Source organism: Ictalurus furcatus, chromosome 26 (assembly GCF_023375685.1).
Source record: "Ictalurus furcatus strain D&B chromosome 26, Billie_1.0, whole genome shotgun sequence".
Classification (NCBI taxonomy): Eukaryota; Metazoa; Chordata; class Actinopteri; order Siluriformes; family Ictaluridae; genus Ictalurus; species Ictalurus furcatus.
Genome location: NC_071280.1, coordinates 15,514,186 through 15,534,546, shown reverse-complemented (window position 1 = coordinate 15,534,546; position 20,361 = coordinate 15,514,186). Strand labels below are relative to the sequence as shown.

At 39.9% G+C, this 20,361-nt stretch overlaps 1 protein-coding gene across 1 annotated transcript; it reads right to left on the bottom strand.

Moving 5' to 3' along the window:
• Positions 1–3,604: 3,604 nt before the first annotated feature.
• On the bottom strand, positions 3,605–20,077 carry mxra5a (matrix-remodelling associated 5a). Its single transcript, XM_053616190.1, has 7 exons — positions 18,765–20,077; positions 18,284–18,529; positions 15,991–16,120; positions 15,468–15,858; positions 10,766–14,836; positions 8,867–9,788; positions 3,605–6,651 (listed from the first exon to the last, which is right to left on the bottom strand). Exons 2-7 carry the CDS (start codon positions 18,460–18,462, stop codon positions 4,743–4,745), a joined length of 7,602 nt encoding a protein of 2,533 aa, XP_053472165.1. The 5' UTR covers positions 18,463–18,529; positions 18,765–20,077; the 3' UTR covers positions 3,605–4,742.
• Between the last annotated feature and the right edge of the window lie 284 nt (positions 20,078–20,361).

The window sequence follows — 20,361 nt, the reverse complement described above, 5'->3', positions numbered from 1 at the left end:
TAGAACTTTAGTGATCCAAAATCATTAATCCTACTCTGTAATAATATCTGAAAAATACATAATCAGCTTAAGAATTTTAAGAATGCAGTAACTGTGTTTTATTATTATTATTATTATTATTATTATTATTATTATTATTATTATTATTATTATTATTATTCAAATCGAATACTTTGTATTGGTCCTGAGATTGCTTTTGTTTTCTTGAAGAGTTACTATAAAATCATGCAAGACCTCCTGCTTCTACTAACCTACGTAGTCAATGCCATAATTATTGGCACCCTTTAGCAGGATTTTTGAAAATGAATAAAAATTAATAATGTGCAATGAGTGATATTTTGAGATTAAACAAATATTTGAGATTGGGTTGCTGTAAAGGGTTTATTTTAACACAAGATTGTTTTGGGTTTGGTTTTCCCCATTAACAGAGAATATTGGCAAAATATTTTACATGTGCACAGGCTCAAAATTAAAATGGGAAAACTCTAAATTAATTAAAAATGGCACGCACTTTGTTCATTTTTAAAAAAAAAAAAAAAATTTTTTTAAACATAGATTAGGCTGGTTTTCTGCAAATAGTATCTCCAGTGGTTTGAGGGTAAGATGAAACGTTTTGCATAACATATAGTTCATGCATGCAATCATTTTGACCCATTCACGTGAAGAGGTGCTATGAATTTTGCAGCTGCCAGTAGCAACAGAGTTAACAAATATTATGCCTTGTGTATTTGTTATGGCTTCATGGACTAGCCTGCTGGGCCACCAGTGTCAGCGGGTTTTTTGGTCCTCATAATAGCACTGAAAAATGAGAAACAATGCAGCTCCCACGCAGCGTAAAGTACCTCCATATGGCTGAAGTCAACATCTATCATTCTCCATACTAGGCCTGGTGAACGAACCATATCCACACACTGATGAGAACACATCTGCTATACGACAACTGAGTTTGTAGTTAATAGCATATGAAAAACTAGAAAATGGACCTTCACACCAGGACATCACCAAATGAATCCAAATGTTTCTCGGTTTGAAGGATGAAGACAGTTAATTCAGTAATGAAGTGATAAATAAAGGAAAAACCACTCTGAAAGTCACTTTGGAAGCAAATCCCTAACCACGTGCACACTGCTGACTCAGCTTAGCAACTCATAACATTTGGATGCTCCAAACCAAATAAAGGGCAAGTGTTCTGCTAGCACGTGAAAATTTTGGTGGGTCATATCCACAAGCATACCATGCTAATTACCAGTGTGTACAAAATACACAAACAAACTTGATAGCCTCATATTTATCTCTTTAATTATTGCAGAAACCACCGCATATTACATCCTAATTAGACTGTAATTCCAAGTCTAACACTCATTACTAATAAAGAACGTGACCATATAGGAAGCTATCTGAGCAACTTGGGTGGTTGCAGGTCTCTAATCTTTCAGTGCAATTAATGTGTGCAAGATATTGCATGCATAGCATACACTGAGTTGCCAGTTTATAAGAATAGGATATGGTACCTCTCAGATTTGAAGCACACATCAGTAGAGCTTGCCAGTGAAGAGTCATGGAAATTACCGACTTTGTTTTATTTTCTTAAAAAAAGAAAAAAAAAAAAAAAGAAAGAAAAAGTGATGGGGCAGAACAAGATGCTAAAAATGCTCACTGGCCACACTGGCCACAAGAACCCTGTGCCATATGTGTGTTCTGGGATTTCTAAGGGAAACTCTCACAGACAAGCAAAGCAAGTTTGGTGAAGTTAAACACATTGGAAATGTGCAGTTAACTCCTCAAGTCCTCCCATGGAATTGCTGAAGTGTTATGGTTGCAATGCTTTTTTGTTCCACAGTCATCATACTAACACTATTGGCCCTAGGTCTATGATGGCTCTCAGAGCACTGTTGAGTCTGTATGGTCTGGGACCTTTTCCCTCCTTGTCCACTTGCTGGATCACCTTTCCATTGGTGTTTAGTTAACTCATATTTTACAAAGTAAGCACTGTTTATAAGGTACACCAACGTATCATGTGGCCGGCTGGGTGCATGTGCATCGCTTACCTGGGGAAGAGATGGCACCAGGATGCACTATGGGAAAGAGGCAGTGTGATGCTCTTGGCAATGTTCTGTTTGGAAACCTTGGTCCTGGCATTCATGTGGATGTTACTTTGACACATACCACCTACCTGAACGTTGCTGCAGACCAAGTACACACCTTCATGGCAACGGTAATCTCTAATGGCAGTGGCCCTGCTACACTGCAAAAAAATTGTTCAGGAATGGTTTGAGGAACATGACAACGAATTCATGATGTTGACTCGGCCTCCAAATTCCCCAGATCTTAATCCGATCGAGCATCTGTTGGATGTGTTGGACAAACAAGCCCGATCCATGGAGGCCCCACCTTGCAACTTACAGGACTTAAAGGATCTGCTGCTAACGTCTTGGTGCCAGAAACCACAGCACACCTTCAGAGGTCTTGTGAAGTTCATGCCTCAGCAGGTCAGAGCTGCTTTTGTGGCACAATATTAACCAGGTGGTTTTTTAATATTATTGCTGATCTGTTTATATAGTATCTAATAAATTGTCAACTCAGCCCTGAGGTCTACTATTGTAATGGTAATTGCTGCTATGGGAATTTATTCACTTCATTTCCTCTTCAAAAGATTTAAATTATTTACATTTTCAATTAAAACAAATAACACACTTGCACAGTACCATGATGTAAATATTTTAGGACCTTAAGTCTTTGTACTGTGGAATGGTAAAAATCTAGATACAAATGAGATAAACCTTTGGTATTACTATTGCTGTTATATAAGAATAGTTGGATCCTTCTCAATAACAGCTTTGGAAAGGTGTAAAATCACAAAACTGGAAAGCAGACTTAGACAGCTAGACTCAAACATTCAGGAAAAACAATTACCCTGTGACCACTTCATCACAATTCTGGCAGGTCAATATTCCCATGTGTGCCCAACATCCAACAGTCCAGCGTTTGATTGTCTAAGCCCAAATCGAGTTCAGGAAAAACAAAGCTTTGCTCATCCACTTGAAAAAAAAAAATCAGTCCTGTAGATGATTACACTTTTCACTTTACATCCTCTCAGCTTTGACTCTTGGAAAAATGATTACCAGCCCTTTAAGCACCATAAATTGCTAGTAAATTGCTAAATACAAAGTGTATGTATTTGTAGTGACAGCTAGATTACAATGATGGGTATTAGGTCTCATTCTCTCCATCACATCTGCTAAAGTTTATATCTGTTAGGAATCTAGATCAACTTCTTCAAGCTGTTTGATGCTAAAAAAGTTGCCTTATGACTTAACTTATATCATTCTAAAGAAATCTACTGCTGCGTTTGAAAAAGTAACGAGATGAAAGTAGAGATTTTTCCTTTTGAAATTAAGTAAAAGTCAAAAGAATTAGGTGAAAGAAACTTCAGGGAAATTACATATACTTAAACACCAGACTTAAGTAAGTGTACGTTCTTATTTTCCATCTCTTAATTACATAAATATCGTGTGGAATTGCCACTTTGCTGTCTCTTCAAATCTCATGGTCTGCACTGTATAGGATTGTAAGTAGGTTGGTTTCGAGTAACCTTTTAAGTAGGTTGTTTTAAATTGTCTTTATTACAGATATCCAAAATAAAATTAAATCTCAGTACAAGTCTTTAAAAGACAAATAAGTTAAAGCAACGTCATGGAAAAAAACCCCAAACATTTGCCTTTTTCTGGCCAGTTCTACAACGATGCAGTCAGTACATAATCCTACACAACTGGGATGCAGCATACAAGTTTAAACAATGTTCAATTCTGAAAGGGTTTCCGTTTATAAACTGAATAGGAAACTCTATAGAACATTCTTATATATAATGGTATAAGTGAGAACATTTCTGAACCAAGTCCTCAATTTTTTTTTTTTTCTGTTCTGTTTTGGTACATATCTAAGCCATTAACTGCAACCATGAAAAGTCTACATGAAAAGTTAGCTGTTTTAGTGAACTCAGGGCATAGTGCTCTCCAGGGTTAGGGTTTAAACATTTCTCCCAATCAGTCCAATGTCAACAATGTGTCCTGCAGCAAATATGTAAAAAAAAAAAAAAAAAAAAAAAAAAAGGATTCTTAGAGAAAGTATACCTTTATAGGTTTGAGTGTATAGGAACAGGAAAGGTTAATGTGTTTAAAAGCAATCTTTTTTTTTTTTTTTCCTTTATACAGTTTTCATTCACCCATTTAGAATTAAAAACATTAGTTAATGTAGCTGTCTGGTTTAATATCCCTGAATGATTCATATGATTTCCATATTGAAGATATCAGTAATATCCTCAGATTATTTTTCAAGATTAAATAAAAAAACATAGGCCTCATATATACAGTTTGATATAAATTGTCCCTGGCTGCATCAGTAAAAAACAAAAAACAACCCCCCCTCCCCAAAAAAACAAAAAAACAACAACAACAAAAAAAAACAGGCTGTAGTATTTACATGAAAAGAACGTACACTGAAGTATCAGATTAGTAGTTACTAGGTATTGGATATGAATGGGATAAGTAGCACAACTCCCTAGATGTTTGCAGTAACTGACATGATAGAAGAACTGACTGGCAAAGTGATGATAAAGATTCCACATACGCAGTAGAACATGCACTAGAATGTCATGTTCACCTTGAAAAATAGTTAGAAATAAAGCTATGGATTATTTGAACGCACGCCTCAGATCACTGGGCATGTTCTGAATTTATTGCTTCTCAGTATACGTGAAGGTATGTACCCTTTGAGTCAACCCCAATCACATTTCTAGCTGTGCATCTGTAGAAACCTGTGTCTCTTGGAGTGGGGTTCTGGATTATAAGGAAGCCCTGAGGGTGTATATACTTGTTTCCAAACAGGCGTGGCTGAGTGCTCACAATTAACCTTGTTCTGTCTGGAGTCTCCCATGCCACTTCTGCCTTAGGGATACCAGTAGCTACACAGTTCAGTTGAACAGCAACTCCTCTTCTGGCATAGGTGGTAGGAGGTGGGCCACTGGAGATTCGTGGTGAGTATGCAATTATAGCCACTTGGACTGTTAGCAAGGAGCTTCCATATTCGTTTGCGGCACGGCAGGTGTAAGAGCCTCTGTCGTACACAGAAGCCTTCTGGATGAAAAGAGTACCATTAGGTAGAACAGCGTAGCGACCTGCCCTTTGAGGTCCGTTTAGAACAACCCCACTTGGCAAAGTCCATGTAAGACGGACAGGGTCACTAGTAGATAGACAGTGTAACTGTAGGCTTTCACCATTTATGACACTAACAGGTGAGTTGTACCTGTTATTAATCTCTGGCTTCCGCCCTTGTGTCAGTACCACAGTCCTCTCAACCAGTCCACCAGCATTGCGCCCCAAGCATCGATACGTTCCTGCCTCTGACACAGCAGGGTTAGTAATTACCAAAGTCCCATCAGATCTGTGGAAGAACTTGCTAAACTGGGAGCCACTCATTAGAGGAGAACCACTAGGAAGAATCCAGGTCAACTGTGGTGCTGGGGAACCTTCAGCAGAACAATTTAGCATCATTGTCCTGCCAACTGTTAGAGAGAGAGATTCTGTTTTAGGACTCTTGAGTCTTGGTTTCTCTATAATGTCCATCACATCAAGTTGTACTAGGAGCCTTGCTTCCCCGCCTTCGTTACGAGCAATACAGGTTAATTTAGCTGTGTCGGTTACCCGTAATGAATGGATATCAAGAGTGCCATTTCGATGGACTGTCATCCGGCTTCCATAGTACGGTGCTGGGAGAATAATATTCTCTGGGAAAACCCATAGCACATGAGGAACAGGGGTACCAGACGCCTCACAGTGGATCAGTTTCCTTTGATTCTTCATTGCAGATACTTTCAAAGAGTTTGTGGAGCCTCTTAGCCCATTGATAGCAGGAGGTGATACCAGGATTTCCAGCCTGGCCACTTTACGATCTTGCCCTGCACTGTTCCTGGCTAGACATGTGTAGTTCCCGCCATCAAAGCGCTGCACTTTCTGAATGACCAGTGTCCCATCATTATGGATCAAGTACTTGTCTGAGGCAGAAGGAATCACTCTATTTGTTGGAGAGAACCACAGTATGTTAGGGTTAGGCTCTCCTTTGGCAGTGCACTTCAGTGAGGCTGAATCTCCATACATGACCCTGATTACCTCAAAGGTCCTGTTTCTGATCACTGGCACATCTGCCAACACCTTGATATGTACTTTCATCTCATCCTTGCCAATCTGGTTCTCAGCATAACATGTGTAATCACCTTCTTCGTGCATCCCCACATCGTTAAAGAATAAGGTGCCATTATCAAAAACCACATATCTACTACTTGGACCACCACTGTTGCTGTCAGATTTCATAATGCTGTTGACCATAGTGCCATCAGGCAGAGCCCATTGGATCTTTGGGTTTGGAAGACCTGATGCAACACAGTCGACTTTCAGGTCACTTCCATACATAACCTTCTGATTGAGCTGTGTCTTCTGCTCAATCTTGGCTGGCTTTGTCAAGATACTGACCTTAAGGGGTGCATAATCATCTCCCATTTTGTTATGTGCAGCACAAAGATAGTCACCTTCATCTTTCTCTGTTACAGAGTGGATAGACAGTGACCCATTGGCAAACACCTTGATCCGTGTATCGTAACTGGAAAACAAAGAATTTGGAAAACATAATTTGAGTCAGTGGGAAATAAATGTGAAATAACCTGTAGCACTCTGTATTACACTGGAGTAGTATACATCATTGTACTACTTTGTAGTACACTGATTCACCAATTTATTGAGTATACTTACAGTGAGGGAAAAAAGTATTTGATCCCCTGCTGGTTTTGTATGTTTGCCCACTGACAAAGAAATGATCAGTCTATAATTTTAATGGTAGATTTATTTGAACAGTGAGAGACAGAATAACAACAAGAAAATCCAGAAAAACGCATGTCAAAAATGTTGTAAATTGATTTGCATTTTAATGAGGGAAATAAGTATTTGACCCCTCTGCAAAACATGACTTAGTACTTGGTGGCAAAACTCTTGTTGGCAATCACAGAGGTCAGACGTTTCTTGTAGTTGGCCACCAGGTTTGCACACATCTCAGGAGGGATTTTGTCCCACTCCTCTTTGCAGATCTTCTCCAAGTCATTAAGGTTTCGAGGCTGACGTTTGGCAACTCGAACCTTCAGCTCCCTCCACAGATTTTCTATGGGATTAAGGTCTGGAAACTGCCTAGGCCACTCCAGGACCTCAATGTGCTTCTTCTTGAGCCACTCCTTTGATGCCTTGGCCGTGTGTTTTGGGTCATTGTCATGCTGGAATACTCATCCACGACCCATTTTCAATGCCCTGGCTGAGGGAAGGAGGTTCTCATCCAAGATTTGACGGTACATGGCCCCGTCCATCGTCCCTTTGATGCGGTGAAGTTGTCCTGTCCCCTTAGCAGAAAAAGACCCCCAAAGCATAATGTTTCCACCTCCATGTTTGACAGTGGGGATGGTGTTCTTGGGGTCATTCCTCCTCCTCCAAACACGGCGATTGCGTTGATGCCAAAGAGCCCCATTTTGGTCTCATCTGACCACAACACTTTCACCCAGTTGTCCTCTGAATCATTCAGATGTTCATTGGCAAACTTCAGACGGGCATGTATATGTGCTTTCTTGAGCAGGGGGACCTTGCGGGCGCTGCAGGATTTCAGTCCTTCACGGCGTAGTGTGTTACCAATTGTTTTCTTGGTGACTATGGTCCCAGATGCCTTGAGATCATTGACAAGATCCTCCCGTGTAGTTCTGGGCTGATTCCTCACTGTTCTCATGATCATTGCAACTCCACGAGGTGAGATCTTGCATGGAGCCCCAGGCCGAGGGAGATTGACAGTTCTTTTGTGTTTCTTCCATTTGCGAATAATCACACCAACTGTTGTCACCTTCTCACCAAGTTGCTTGGCAATGGTCTTGTAGCCCATTCCACACTTGTGTAGGTCTACAATCTTGTCCCTGACATCCTTGGAGAGCGCTTTGGCCATGGTGGAGAGTTTGGAATCTGATTGATTGATTGCTTCTGTGGACAGGTGTCTTTTATACAGGTAACAAGCTGAGATTAGGAGCACTCCCTTTAGAGTGTGCTCCTAATCTCAGCTCGTTACCTGTATAAAAGACACCTGGGAGCCAGAAATCTTTCTGATTGAGAGGGGGTCAAATACTTATTTCCCTTATTAAAATGCAAATCAGTTTATAAAATTTTTGACATGCGTTTTTCTGGATTTTCTTGTTGTTATTCTGTCTCTCACTGTTGAAATAAATCTACCATTAAAATTATAGACTGATCATTTCTTTGTCAGTGGGCAAACGTACAAAATCAGCAGGGGATCAAATACTTTTTTCCCTCACTGTATTTAGTATATTCATTCAGCATTCATCTTCAGTAAGCACTTGTCCTGGACAGGGTTGCGGTGGATCCAGAGCCTGCTGCAGGAATGCTGGGTGTGAGGTGGGAATATACCCTGGATGGGACACCAGTCCATTGCAGGGCACCATTCTCACTCATTCACACCCACAGGCAATCTAGCATAGCCAATTCTCCTACGTATATGTAGGTTTTGGGAAGGTAGGAGGAAACTGAATAACCAAAAACATGCAAACCCTGCACAGACAATAACATGAGCTCAAGTTCAAACCAGTTACCTACAGCTGTGTTATTATTCATTAAGTAGATGTGGAGAGATGGTATAAGTGTTCATCAATTTGTAATAGGTGTAATTTTGAGAAGACAGATATACCAAAAATACTAGAGACTCTGAATGTCTATGTATTGGAGAGTTATGTATCTGTTTAAACGTGATTGATTTAATTAATATATGTTTTCATTACCTATAATGAGCATCCACAAGCTTTTTGGATGGAGTCCTCCAGATGACCCTGGGCTCTGGATCTCCCGATGCAACACAGTCCAGTTGCAGCTTTCCCCCATAAATGACATCTGTTTTCTGTGAAGATGAGGAAGTAATCCTGGCTCTGGCTGATGCAATAGATTTTTTCACCATCAAACTAACAGCTCTGGATGAAATCCCAACTGTGTTAGTTGCTGTGCATTCATATTTCCCTGCATTTGCTGAACCCAACCCACGAATGTACAGGGTCCCATTGTCAAAAACAAAGAGGTTGAGGCCACTAACAAATTCTGAAGAACGAAGCTGCACACCATTTGGCATAGACCAGCTTATTGTAGGGGGAGGAGCACCTGTGGCACTGCAGTTCAAGTAGACAGTGTTGCCTTCTGGGAAAGTAATATTCTCATTCTTCAATTGTTGGATCACCGGAGGTAATGCAGCAACTGTAAGACGAACAGATATAGCATCCGCACCAGCTGCATTGCTAGCAATGCATTTATAAACCCCACGATCTGTGTATGTAACAGATTTAATCCGGAGTGTGCCATTGGCCAAAACTGAAACTCGATGCTCATGTGTATTAAGGGAGGGAGCCTCCATGTGTACTATTACCCTATTAGGCAGCACCCACGTAGTGCGAGGATGAGGGTTTCCTTGGGAGCGACACTCCAAATCAATAGTATCTCCCAGGTTTTTGGTGATGTCTTGATAGCGTGGCTGAAACACTCTGGGGTGTTCAGCTAAGACTATCAAAGTGACCACTAATTTGTCTTGTCCATACTGGTTCTGGACACTGCAGAGGTACTGGCCCCGGTCTAAAGGAAGGACGTTGCGAATTGTGAGGGTGCCATTAGGGTGGACTTCAAATCGCTGAATCTTAGTGTTCTGAGTAATGCTGGCTCCTACAGAGGGATACAATGGCATTGATTAGGAGACTGCATATAGGATCTAATAATAAACTGAAGGATTATTGGTCCAGTTATTGAGTCACAATAACAGTGATACCAGATGTTGACCAGTTAGTGGCTATAAAATATCTCTGTTCTATCAACGATAAGATTTAGCTGTCAATTTAATTTAATATCTATGCCTATGATAGTAGTACCTGAGACTACCATTTTTTTTTTAAAGCAAAGGGTCATCATACTTCAAATATTGACTTTGTTTCATTTATTACTGTTTATTGCTCTTAATAGTATTTTTTTGTAAAAATAAAGAAACATTTAATTTCATTATTTTTGAAGGCATCTTTGCTAAAAATTCTTTGTATGTGCTTAAGACTTTTGCACAGTACTGTAAATAAAAAAATCTTTATGCATCAACAATAGCTGACATATCCCACTTTTGGAAATTGTACCTCATTGTGTTCACAGCTTAAATGCATGCTGTTGAAAACTAAACAGAAACCAAAACATTAAGGTCTTTTTACAGAAACAAATAATTCTCTCTTTTCAACATAAACCACTGAGGGCATTCCTTCCAGATGATGAGGCCTGTAAAGAGGTCAGCATTATGTAAATTACATCATATATAGTTTAGCTAAAATGTGGTAAATGTGGGATTACAAAAATGTATTTCTGTCATAAATCCATACCTCTCAACGCAAAAAGGTTTGGTTGGCTGTTATAAATTAACATGCATCAAATGCAAGTACACATAAAACAAACAAAAAACAAATGAACGTACCCCTTCTTCCAGAGTCACTATGATTTCTGTGATTGAACTGTTTTATAAGTGTTTTTTTTTTTTTTTAAATTACCATTGTTTTGCAAATAAAGTTTGTTAGCAACTTTACCAAATTCTGGATTCTACTGTATATAAAGTATCATTTATCAGAACTTGCAGTATTTAATGCAGGTGTGTGTACAATTTTGCATACCTGTTGAGATCTTAGTCCAGGTGAGGAAAGGTCTAGGCTCTCCTGCAGCCACACAGGGCAGATAGGCATCAGATTCAGCCTGTACTGTCACTGTGCTAATATTGCTGCTGGTAATCTTAGGCCATCCTTTTCTAGCTGGGATAACTGGCTTTTGCTGAGAATGATGAATACTGGAGGTGGATGTTGGATGATGGATAAAGGAAGAACTACCATTTAGCTTCACAGGAAAGGTTTGTCTTGGAAGAGGAACTAGGACTTCTGGGGCAGTTGTGGGAACTTTAAGTGTGGTTTGTGGTTTTGGCTTTTTGGTGCTTAATCCAGTGTCAGTGATATCTAGTTTAGTATGTTGCGACAGATTTGTTGAATGAAATACACTTGGCCTGTTTCTATTAGGTGATCTGATACTCTGTTCTGGGTTTAAAATTCGTTCTCTGTGTCTGTCAGGAATATGATTTGGACTGTCAGGTATACCTGCCCTGCCCCAAATGGAAGGTATGTTCTGGAAAGATGTATGTGGGTGGATTATAGAGGGTCTCCATCTCTTTGGTGTTGTTGGAGGCATTGTTGTTGTTGATAATGTTTTTGGCAGTGGTGGTATTGGGGTAGTAGCAGTAATTGCTGTTGTTTTCAGGGAGGTGACAGGGTTACTGTACCTCTGACCTTCCAACAGAGGTACAGTATTTTCTTCTGTGATTTCAACCTTCCTACCTGAGGCTGTATCTTGTTTTTCATTAGATGAAGCACTGTTTAGTTTTGTTCTAGTGGCGACATCAGATTGTTGAGCATTTTTGGATGTTATGGGTCTCTCAGTGGTAACCTGAGGATTCTCAGGAGCCCCCTCATAGATGTTTGCTTTTGTTGAACCGCTAGGGATTTCTGAGTCATGGCTTGCACTGATTTCATGCTGAGTTTCCACAGCAGATGAGGAGAAAGGTTTAAGTGAGAACTTATATTGATTTTCTGCTTTGTCTAAATCTGCACCTGGTGTTGCTTCTGATTGTGCTTGAGGACTCTCAGGGGATGTGTCAGATTTTATCCCTGAGCTGGGGTATCCTGTAGTGATTTCACTTTGTGCCTCTTCAGAATGCATTCCCATCAGGGGATGGAGGCTTATAATTGTCTCATAGTCAGTAGATGGAGTGTTCGGAATTAGAGGAGATAGAGTAAAAGCCGGTTCTTTATGTTTGGTTGTTGAAGTTGATGTTGATGCAGCCACTGACAACACTGTAGTGTTTATGGATATATTATCTGGTTTGGCATATGACAATAGTGTATGCTCCACTTCTGACATGTTCTCATTAACAGAAGTATCAGGAGATCTCATATTCTTGATGTCAAATAAAGGATCTGCCCTCTTTTCTTGAGTTGTTTCACTAAGTGACGTTCCTTGGTTGTCACTAAATGGAACAGTGATATCCATTTTGGCTCCAGTGCTCATAGCCTCTGTAGATGTTGATATTTTTGACTCAGATGTGGTAGTCATCTTGGTGATCTCAGAAACCATGGCTAAAGTAGTTGGCTTTGTGGGGATATTTACGAAGTATGCAGATTTGGATGGTTTTGGTTTTGTTCTATTTCTATTAGGCTTTCTACGTCTACCATTATTCTTACGTCTCGAATTGGATGAGCCCCTAGCATGTGAGGGAGGCTTAAGATTATTTGCAGTAGTATGTGTTCCTCTGTCATGTTCTAAAGTGGATTGAGAGCTTGGTGCCATAGTGGAAAGCAGTGGAATTTGTGAACTTTCATGTTTCACTTGTGATGCAGTTTTTGCAATGTCAGTAAATAAATGAGAAACATAATCATTTTTTGTGTTTTGTTCTTCAAAAACCATAGATGTGGTTGATATTGAACTGCGGTCAGGCTTTCCTTGATGAACCTCAATCCCATGCCTTTTTAAATCGCTATGTTCATTATCACCAGCATTGTCATCGTCATCACCTCTAGCCATAGGGGTTGCTTCAGTTTCTTTGCTACCCAAAGTGTGTCTTTGGTTTTGTTGAAAAAGAGTTCCATATGGAGTCGTGCTCTGAACAGTGCTCACTTCATCCAACTTGGCAATATCTGCATCTATCACCAAATAAGTAGTAGGCTGTGGACCAATTGTGGTATATGCAACATCAATCGAGTCTGAATCTTGGTTGACTTCTGGAGCTGCAATTTGGTAGGTAATGTGTATCTGACCGTCAGCATCCAGCGGTTTTATATCTAGGCTGACTTCAGTAGTTTGCAGTGATGTCTCTGATGCTGTGACCGTGTATGATGCTTCTTGTGGTGTTGCTTCGGTTGTACTACTATCTGGTTTCGATCCCTCCATTCTCTTAAGAGATCCTGATTCTGTTGTGATAGCAGTGTCAAGCTGATGTAATCTTTTTGTGCTAGTCAGAACAGAACTTACAGTTGTAGTTGTTTTTGCATTATCACCACCACTGCGGACTTTTGCCAGAATGTTAGCCCAATGCTTTGGATCTATCTGGCCATTTGACACATTGATTCTTCTCCTTGTTTCTGTCGGGTTACTCCTGTCAGCTCCCGTAGAGATTATTCGTCTTCTCGGCAGTTGAGGACGTCTCCACACTTTTCTGGATGGGTGTCCACCCCGACCAGGAGCATTTGGAGTCCTTCTTTGATAAGAGATATCCACTTGTTCAAAGGCTTTTGCTTCAGGCCCTTCGTTTTCATTTTCCCCAGATGCCTCCACATCATTGTTTATTGAAGCTCGTATTTTGGTTGACACTCCTTCTGCAGGCTGAGGTCTACTGGAATATTTCCGTATTGGATGTCCTCTGGAGGGCCTCGTCAGAGTTACTTTTGTGGCTATTGAGTCCACACCATGTTGAGTTTCTGCCACACATTTATAATAACCACTGTCTGAGAGCTGGCTATTGCGAATTGTTAAACTTCCATTTGAGGCCACAAACATCCTGGATAAATTTGACCATGTGTTTATAATAGTGCTGTCTGGCAGGATCCAATTTATATTTGGATCAGGAGAACCCAGGGCTACACAAGGAAGAGAAACAGGCCCACCTGCGACTCCTGCTATAGGTTCAGCCACACCCTCACTTCCAGGAGCTGGAGTAGAAGAATCCTCCACTGTCAGACGAAAGGGAAGAATACTTATATCACCCAGCACTATTGCTATACAGTAATAAACACCTGAGTCAGAGTGATCCGCAGCTGTTATAGCCAACAAACCAGATGGAGACACTGTAATCCTGTTATCACTGCTTTGATATGGCGCCTCAACTTTAGACCCATCGGGCAGCATCCACTTTATTAATGGGTTCCCTGAGCTGTGCACATTGCAGCGCATCTGAATTGGCTTGCCCACAACAACAACTTGAGATATTTTGGTGCTGTTTCTGGACTCTATCAAAACCCACTGTCTCCTCTGTTGCCTCTCTTCTTCTGACTCTACCAGCTGTGTTAGATGGGTGCCGAGAATTAGTCTGACCCTTTTACTTGTGGACTGAGGTCTGTTTAACTGTAAATTCATTGCTGACTGCATTATCCATGCAGGTTCTGCTACCATATTGGCTTTCACACCAGTGAAGTAAACAGCATCCAGTTCTACATCCTGGCGATACCTGTAGCTAATATAAGGGTCTTTGCTTAACATAATCTCCCTTTTCAGGTGAGCAGGTACATCACTATAATATGCAACAAGTCTCCATAGCTTTTCATAAGTTCCCCTGTCAATTGGGCATTCCAGATCTAACGTCAGGCTGACATTTGTGTGAATCTGAAATGAGTTAACATGGTTCCAGTCCGTTCTGGTCGACTTGGTCGGTTCATTGACAAGACAATTCAGATCTACTTGGTTTCCATGTTCATCTGACAAACCGAGTGAAACATTCCCGAGAGGTTGACTGAAGTCGTCTAATGTCATGAGTTCACTCTCTGTGTCCAGGGTAGCGTTCCTGTGAGGGGCACTAATGACAGGACTAGTGCATTTTGGTGTGTCTAGGTCCCGGAGATCTTTTTTCTTTAGTTGTCTAGGAGAGAAACACACAGGGCACAGTTGTCCTCCAGGGAAAGCTCTATCTTTCTTGCATTTGAGGACCTCTGCTGAGAAAAGAGTTCATGGATTAATAAGAGATATGGTAATGTATAGTAATCTGCTAAAGGCACTAATAGAATTAACTGACAATGTTAATTATTTAATTTAACATCAGACAACATCAGCAACATAGAACTTGCAATTCCCAGCAGTTCCAACACTTCTTAAGTGACCTTTAAAGGCTACAAGCATTAATATGATCTTACATATGCAGTACATTACAGCTGCACTATAGCATTCTTCTGCTCTAACTACTATATACACAGCTACCACTTTCATTAATTCCCTCTTTAATAACTGCTTTATCCTGGTCGGGGTTCCTATGGACCTGGAGTTTATCCTGGGAACACAGGGCACATCACAGACCACCATGCATATTCACATTCACACACTTATTTGAACGTAGGTTGCAGTTTAATATTGCCAGTCTACCTTTTGGCATGTTTTTGTAAGGTATAAGACAGCCAGAAAACTCAGAGATAATCCACATGGACATGATGAGAACATGTAAAGCTTACACACAGACAGTAACCTGAGTTCATGATCAAACCCTGGTGCTGTGAGGTGGTGACACTACCCATTGCACTACTGTGCTGCTCCCTATTTTGCAGTATAACACATATAGATCATGATGCTGACCTGGTGCGTTTGCATTCCACTCTTTGAACCATTTCATCCTACAGTCACAGGTCCAGGGGTTCTCATGCAAGAACAAGTTCTCCAGTTGAGGCATAGTAGCTAACATATTTTGTGACAGTGTTGTAAGGCCATTCTCAGACAGGTACAGGTGCTTCAGAGTGGACATGGGGAAGTAGCCAAGTACGGAGAACGTTGCAAAGGTGGCTGGATGGAGCTGCTGCAAACGGTTGCCTTCCAACTGAAGCAGACGGAGAGAGGTGAGGCCTTGGAATGCATCTGGGTGTATGAACTCCAGATGGTTATGGTCCAGGTGCAGTCTGGCTAAATTCCATAGACCTTGAAATGTGTGTCTGCTAATGATCTTCAGCTTGTTGTAGCTCATCTTCATCATCTGAGAGGGTATAGGGCAAGAAAAATGCAAGATTTTTGTATCTACGATTTCTTCCTGATAAAATAAGGATAAAAAAAAAAAAAAAAAAAAAAAAAACGAGCCAGTGAAGCATATTTGTTATATTCCACTCACCTGAAGGGATACTAGATCATGAAATGCTCCATCAGGAATGTTATGAATATTATTCCCATGCATCATGAGGAGTTCTAGCTTTCGCATACCAGCAAAAGAGCTGTCTGTTACTCGGTTTATTGTGTTGAATCTGAAACATGAACAATTAGAGTACACAGTAATTCTTCAGACCTAAGATCTAGCCCATAAATATTCTGTCTAAATATTTGTATAGATAAAATATTTAAGCAGGGTTTTAAATCATGACTCAGAATGCTGTGTTGTGTCTTGAGCCTGTGTGTAAATCTTTTGGGGAGGCAGGTGTGTGCTCATCCAGTTCATTTTGATGAGCAATGAGGAAGAAAACAATAGTGGCTTTGTTTGGAATGGTGGCTGAGAGACGACACTACACAGAATCCGCAGCTCAAATTTGCCAATGCAAAGTCCAACAACACAATCAAATGTAAAAAATACAAAAAACAAAAACAAACAAACAAACAAACAAACAAACAAAAAAATGCATCTCTGTGCAATTTGAGAAAGTAGCACCAATGCTAACTACTTTGTCCATTTTGTGAAGTCCTTCTATGACAGAAACCATATTCTTATGGTGCAAATATTCCATTTTTGGTATAGCTGTAAGTAAAGAACATGTTGCGAATGTACATCCACTGCGGGAATAACAAAGGTAGCTAGCCTTAAAGTGTTTATATACGCTAGGTAAATGTCTAACTAACAATGCCTTTACTCTTAATTAGTTAGTTAGTTGGTTATAGCTACATTATTAATCTTTTTTTTTTGCATCTTACTAAACCCTGGACATTCCATGGACAAGTTTACTTAACATTATGATTTTCCCCTTACATACCACATATGTCTTCTGGTTTCGTTTCTATAGTGACTTGTTTGAAGACACTCCTCATAATATAAATCTAATTGATAAAATGTGGTTATTTGACAATAATGAAAACCATCTAATCACCGAAATTGTATTGTTTTCTGTAAGGAGATAGCATTTATGGAAGGAGTCTCCAGTGTCAGTGCTTTGTAATGGTCAGTAGGTTTTCAAAATGATAAAGGCTTTACACTTTCCAGTTTCTCAGCAACATAACGAGCTGCATGTTTTTGAGAGAGAGATAAAAAGAGATGCTGTGAGTGATACCAGGAGCTAACCTAATTTGCAGATATTCCAAAGCATTAAATATAACTAGAACTGGATAAAAAGTATGTGTCATTGTTTAATGAATTAAGAATCATAAGAGTAACTCGGCTTCACATTGACCCGCATCACACTGCCCGGTTGATGATTATTTTTCTATAGCGGTACACCCTGAAGTATTTTATTCCTTACCTATAAATGTCTCTGAAAGAATGTAGCAAGACTAGCTAGCCTACCTCAGCTGTTCTGTACATGAAGTATGAGAAAATGTACCACACACAAACACAAAAATGTTTTTAAATAAAAGGTCATTTTGGGGCTTAGTGGTTAGCACGTTTGCCTCACACCTCCAGGGACGTGGGTTCGATTCCCACCGTGGCCCTGTGTGTGCGGAGTTTGCATGTTCTCCCCGTGCTGCGGGGGTTTCCTCCGGGTACTCCGGTTTCCTCCCCCAGTCCAAAGACATGCATGGTAGGCTGACTGGCATGTCCAAAGTGTCCGTAGTGTATGAATGGGTGTGTGAGTGTGTATGTGGTTGTTCCCTGCAATGGATTGGCACCCTGTCCAGGGTGTACCCCGCCTTGTGATCCTCCCTGGGATAGGCTCCAGGTTCCCCTGTGACCCTGAAGAGGATAAGTGGTATAGAAGATGGATGGATGGATGGATAAAAGATCATTTTGTGGCATTGTCGACCTTTTGCTTATGCGTTGATGGATTTGGGTTTGTTGTATTTTGTAGCATTGTTATCTCTTGGCCAACTTATGAATGCATCAATGGAGTCAATGGATAAGTGCATTGGCATGCAGTGTGGAGTTCTGCATGAACCGATATACAAATAAGACAATAGGCAATAGTATGCAAAAGTATTTTGTGCAAATATGTATGCATGAAATATATATTTTTTAAATCTTCCGGCAAAGATAAGGGATGTGGTGGTAAAAGCAGTCAGTTTGCCTAAAGGTGTCTTAAACCTTGATATCCAAGTGTGGGCTCCTTTACCATGCTTTGATATTGTGTAGGTAGCTACCTGCCATAGTGAAATGGACATAAGTCTAATCAGTTCAGTTTGTAATCAGATCCCGTCTGTCAAAATGTCCGTGAAATATTTCAGTGCAATTTTCTCCCGTTCAGTTTTTTTGGGGGAAACACGCTTACCCTAGGTTCATGCGCTCCACTTGTCGGGACACGCCAGCGGGCACCGTGAGCAGGGACCGAAACGTGCAGTGAACCTCTCCGGGCTGTGGGCACGCGCACGGCCGCGGACAGCCTCGCGCGCTTCTCGCCAGCGCCGCCAGCGTAAACAGAGTCAGCACGCGCACAACACAGCGGCCCATCTTCAGCTTCACAGCTGCAGCAAAACTTTTAGAAAACCACCGCGGAGCACCACGATAATCATCAAGACTGAAACAATAAAGCAATATGCAAAAAACAAAACAAAACAAAAAAAAACAACAAACAACAACAACAACAAAAAGTTCAGTTCCTTGAACTGCAATATATGCATTACAAAAACTCTAACCTTTTTTATTTTTTTATTTTTTTTTTTGCACTCAAACTTCAAGAATTTGTCTCAAATTGTGTGCAAAGATAAACAAAGATATTCAGGAAATGAATAAAACAGCACCAAACGATTTACCTTATATGCTCTGTGTTATCAAAGTCGTTTTCCTACTACACATCAGCATGACTTTCATTCATTCTTCCCCTGAGAAGTTTCTTTTCGAGGCACACCGTGCAACGTGGAGAGCAACACTGAAGCAAAGGTGAAGAAACAAACAAACAAACAAACAAACAAATCCAAAATGCTTTCATTCATGGAGAAATTTCTCAAAATATCCCCCAGCTCTCCTTGTATCCACTGTCACTCCAATGCCTTTGCAATAAAGGCAAATTGATTCAAAAAGCTACAAATAGAAATAAATACGCTCCTTTCAGCTTGGGAATTCCATATAGCCGGTCTGTTTCTCCGCAGCTGCTTCTGCGTTTAGTTTAGAGAACTTTTTAGAGGGGTTTTTTTTTCTCTTTTTTTTTCTCTGGCAGATGAGTGCGCTTTAGGGATGAGGAGGAGTGGCTGAGCGCGCGCTCTTCACGCTCCTTCCTTCCCAAACACTTCCACTGAGGGCAGGACAACTGAGTGACTTTTCTCAAACACTGAACCAGGGAGGAAAAGATGCTTCGGTGCACTAAGAAACAATTCAGGAAATTTGACTCACATTTTCCACTTAAGCTCAGTGTAGTCAATCAGCCAAGATGTGTTTGGTGTCAAACTTCTTCTTGAGTTTTGCACTGGAGCTTGGTAATGGAAACTTGTGATCAGCGGTGAGCTTTGGGACTGGGAGCTCACTGAAACAGGTTCTGTGCTGGTGATTGGAAGGCTGTGAGTTCAAATTGCAGGGCTTATAGAGAGCCAATCTGGAGTAAGACCCTCCATCTTAGAGAAAAGCATCTCCCAAATGTATAAATGTAAAGCATGTGGGACTCTCATGCAGAAATCATCATGCACCTGCTTCAAACCTAACCGACTGTTCTCAAAGTGTTAGATCTGCATTCTGTTAAATGCACATAATAATAATAATAATAATAATAATAATAATAATAATAATAATAAGAAGAAGAAGAAGAAGAAGAAGAAGAAGAAGAAGAAGTAGAGGAAGAAGAACAAGAACAAGAAGAAATACAGACAAAATAAAATAATAATAAAATAAGAATAAATAACCAATAAATAATAATACCTTACATACAATACATTAAATTATCAAACCAAAGCAACAACAATAAATGCAGATATAGATAAAACAACAACAACAACAATAATAATAATAATAATAATAATAATAATAATAATAATGATGATGATGATGATGATAATACAAAATAAAACAACAATAATAAGAAATAATGAATAATTACTAAAAATAATACATTTAATAAATTAAATTATAAAAATTAAACAATAATAAATGCAGATATAGATAAAATAATAATAAATAAATACCCAATAATAATAATAATAATAATAATAATAATAATAATAATAATAGTAGTAGTAGTAGTAGTAGTAGTAGTAGTATTAGTATTACTACTACTACTACTACTACTACTACTATGTAAAGCATATGACTCTAAAGGGAGATGCAACACAAAATTTATATTCCACAAGAGAGCAAAATACCATTAATGAAGTGACCTAATATTCCCACTTATATTTCCATTTTATTATTAAATTTGATAAA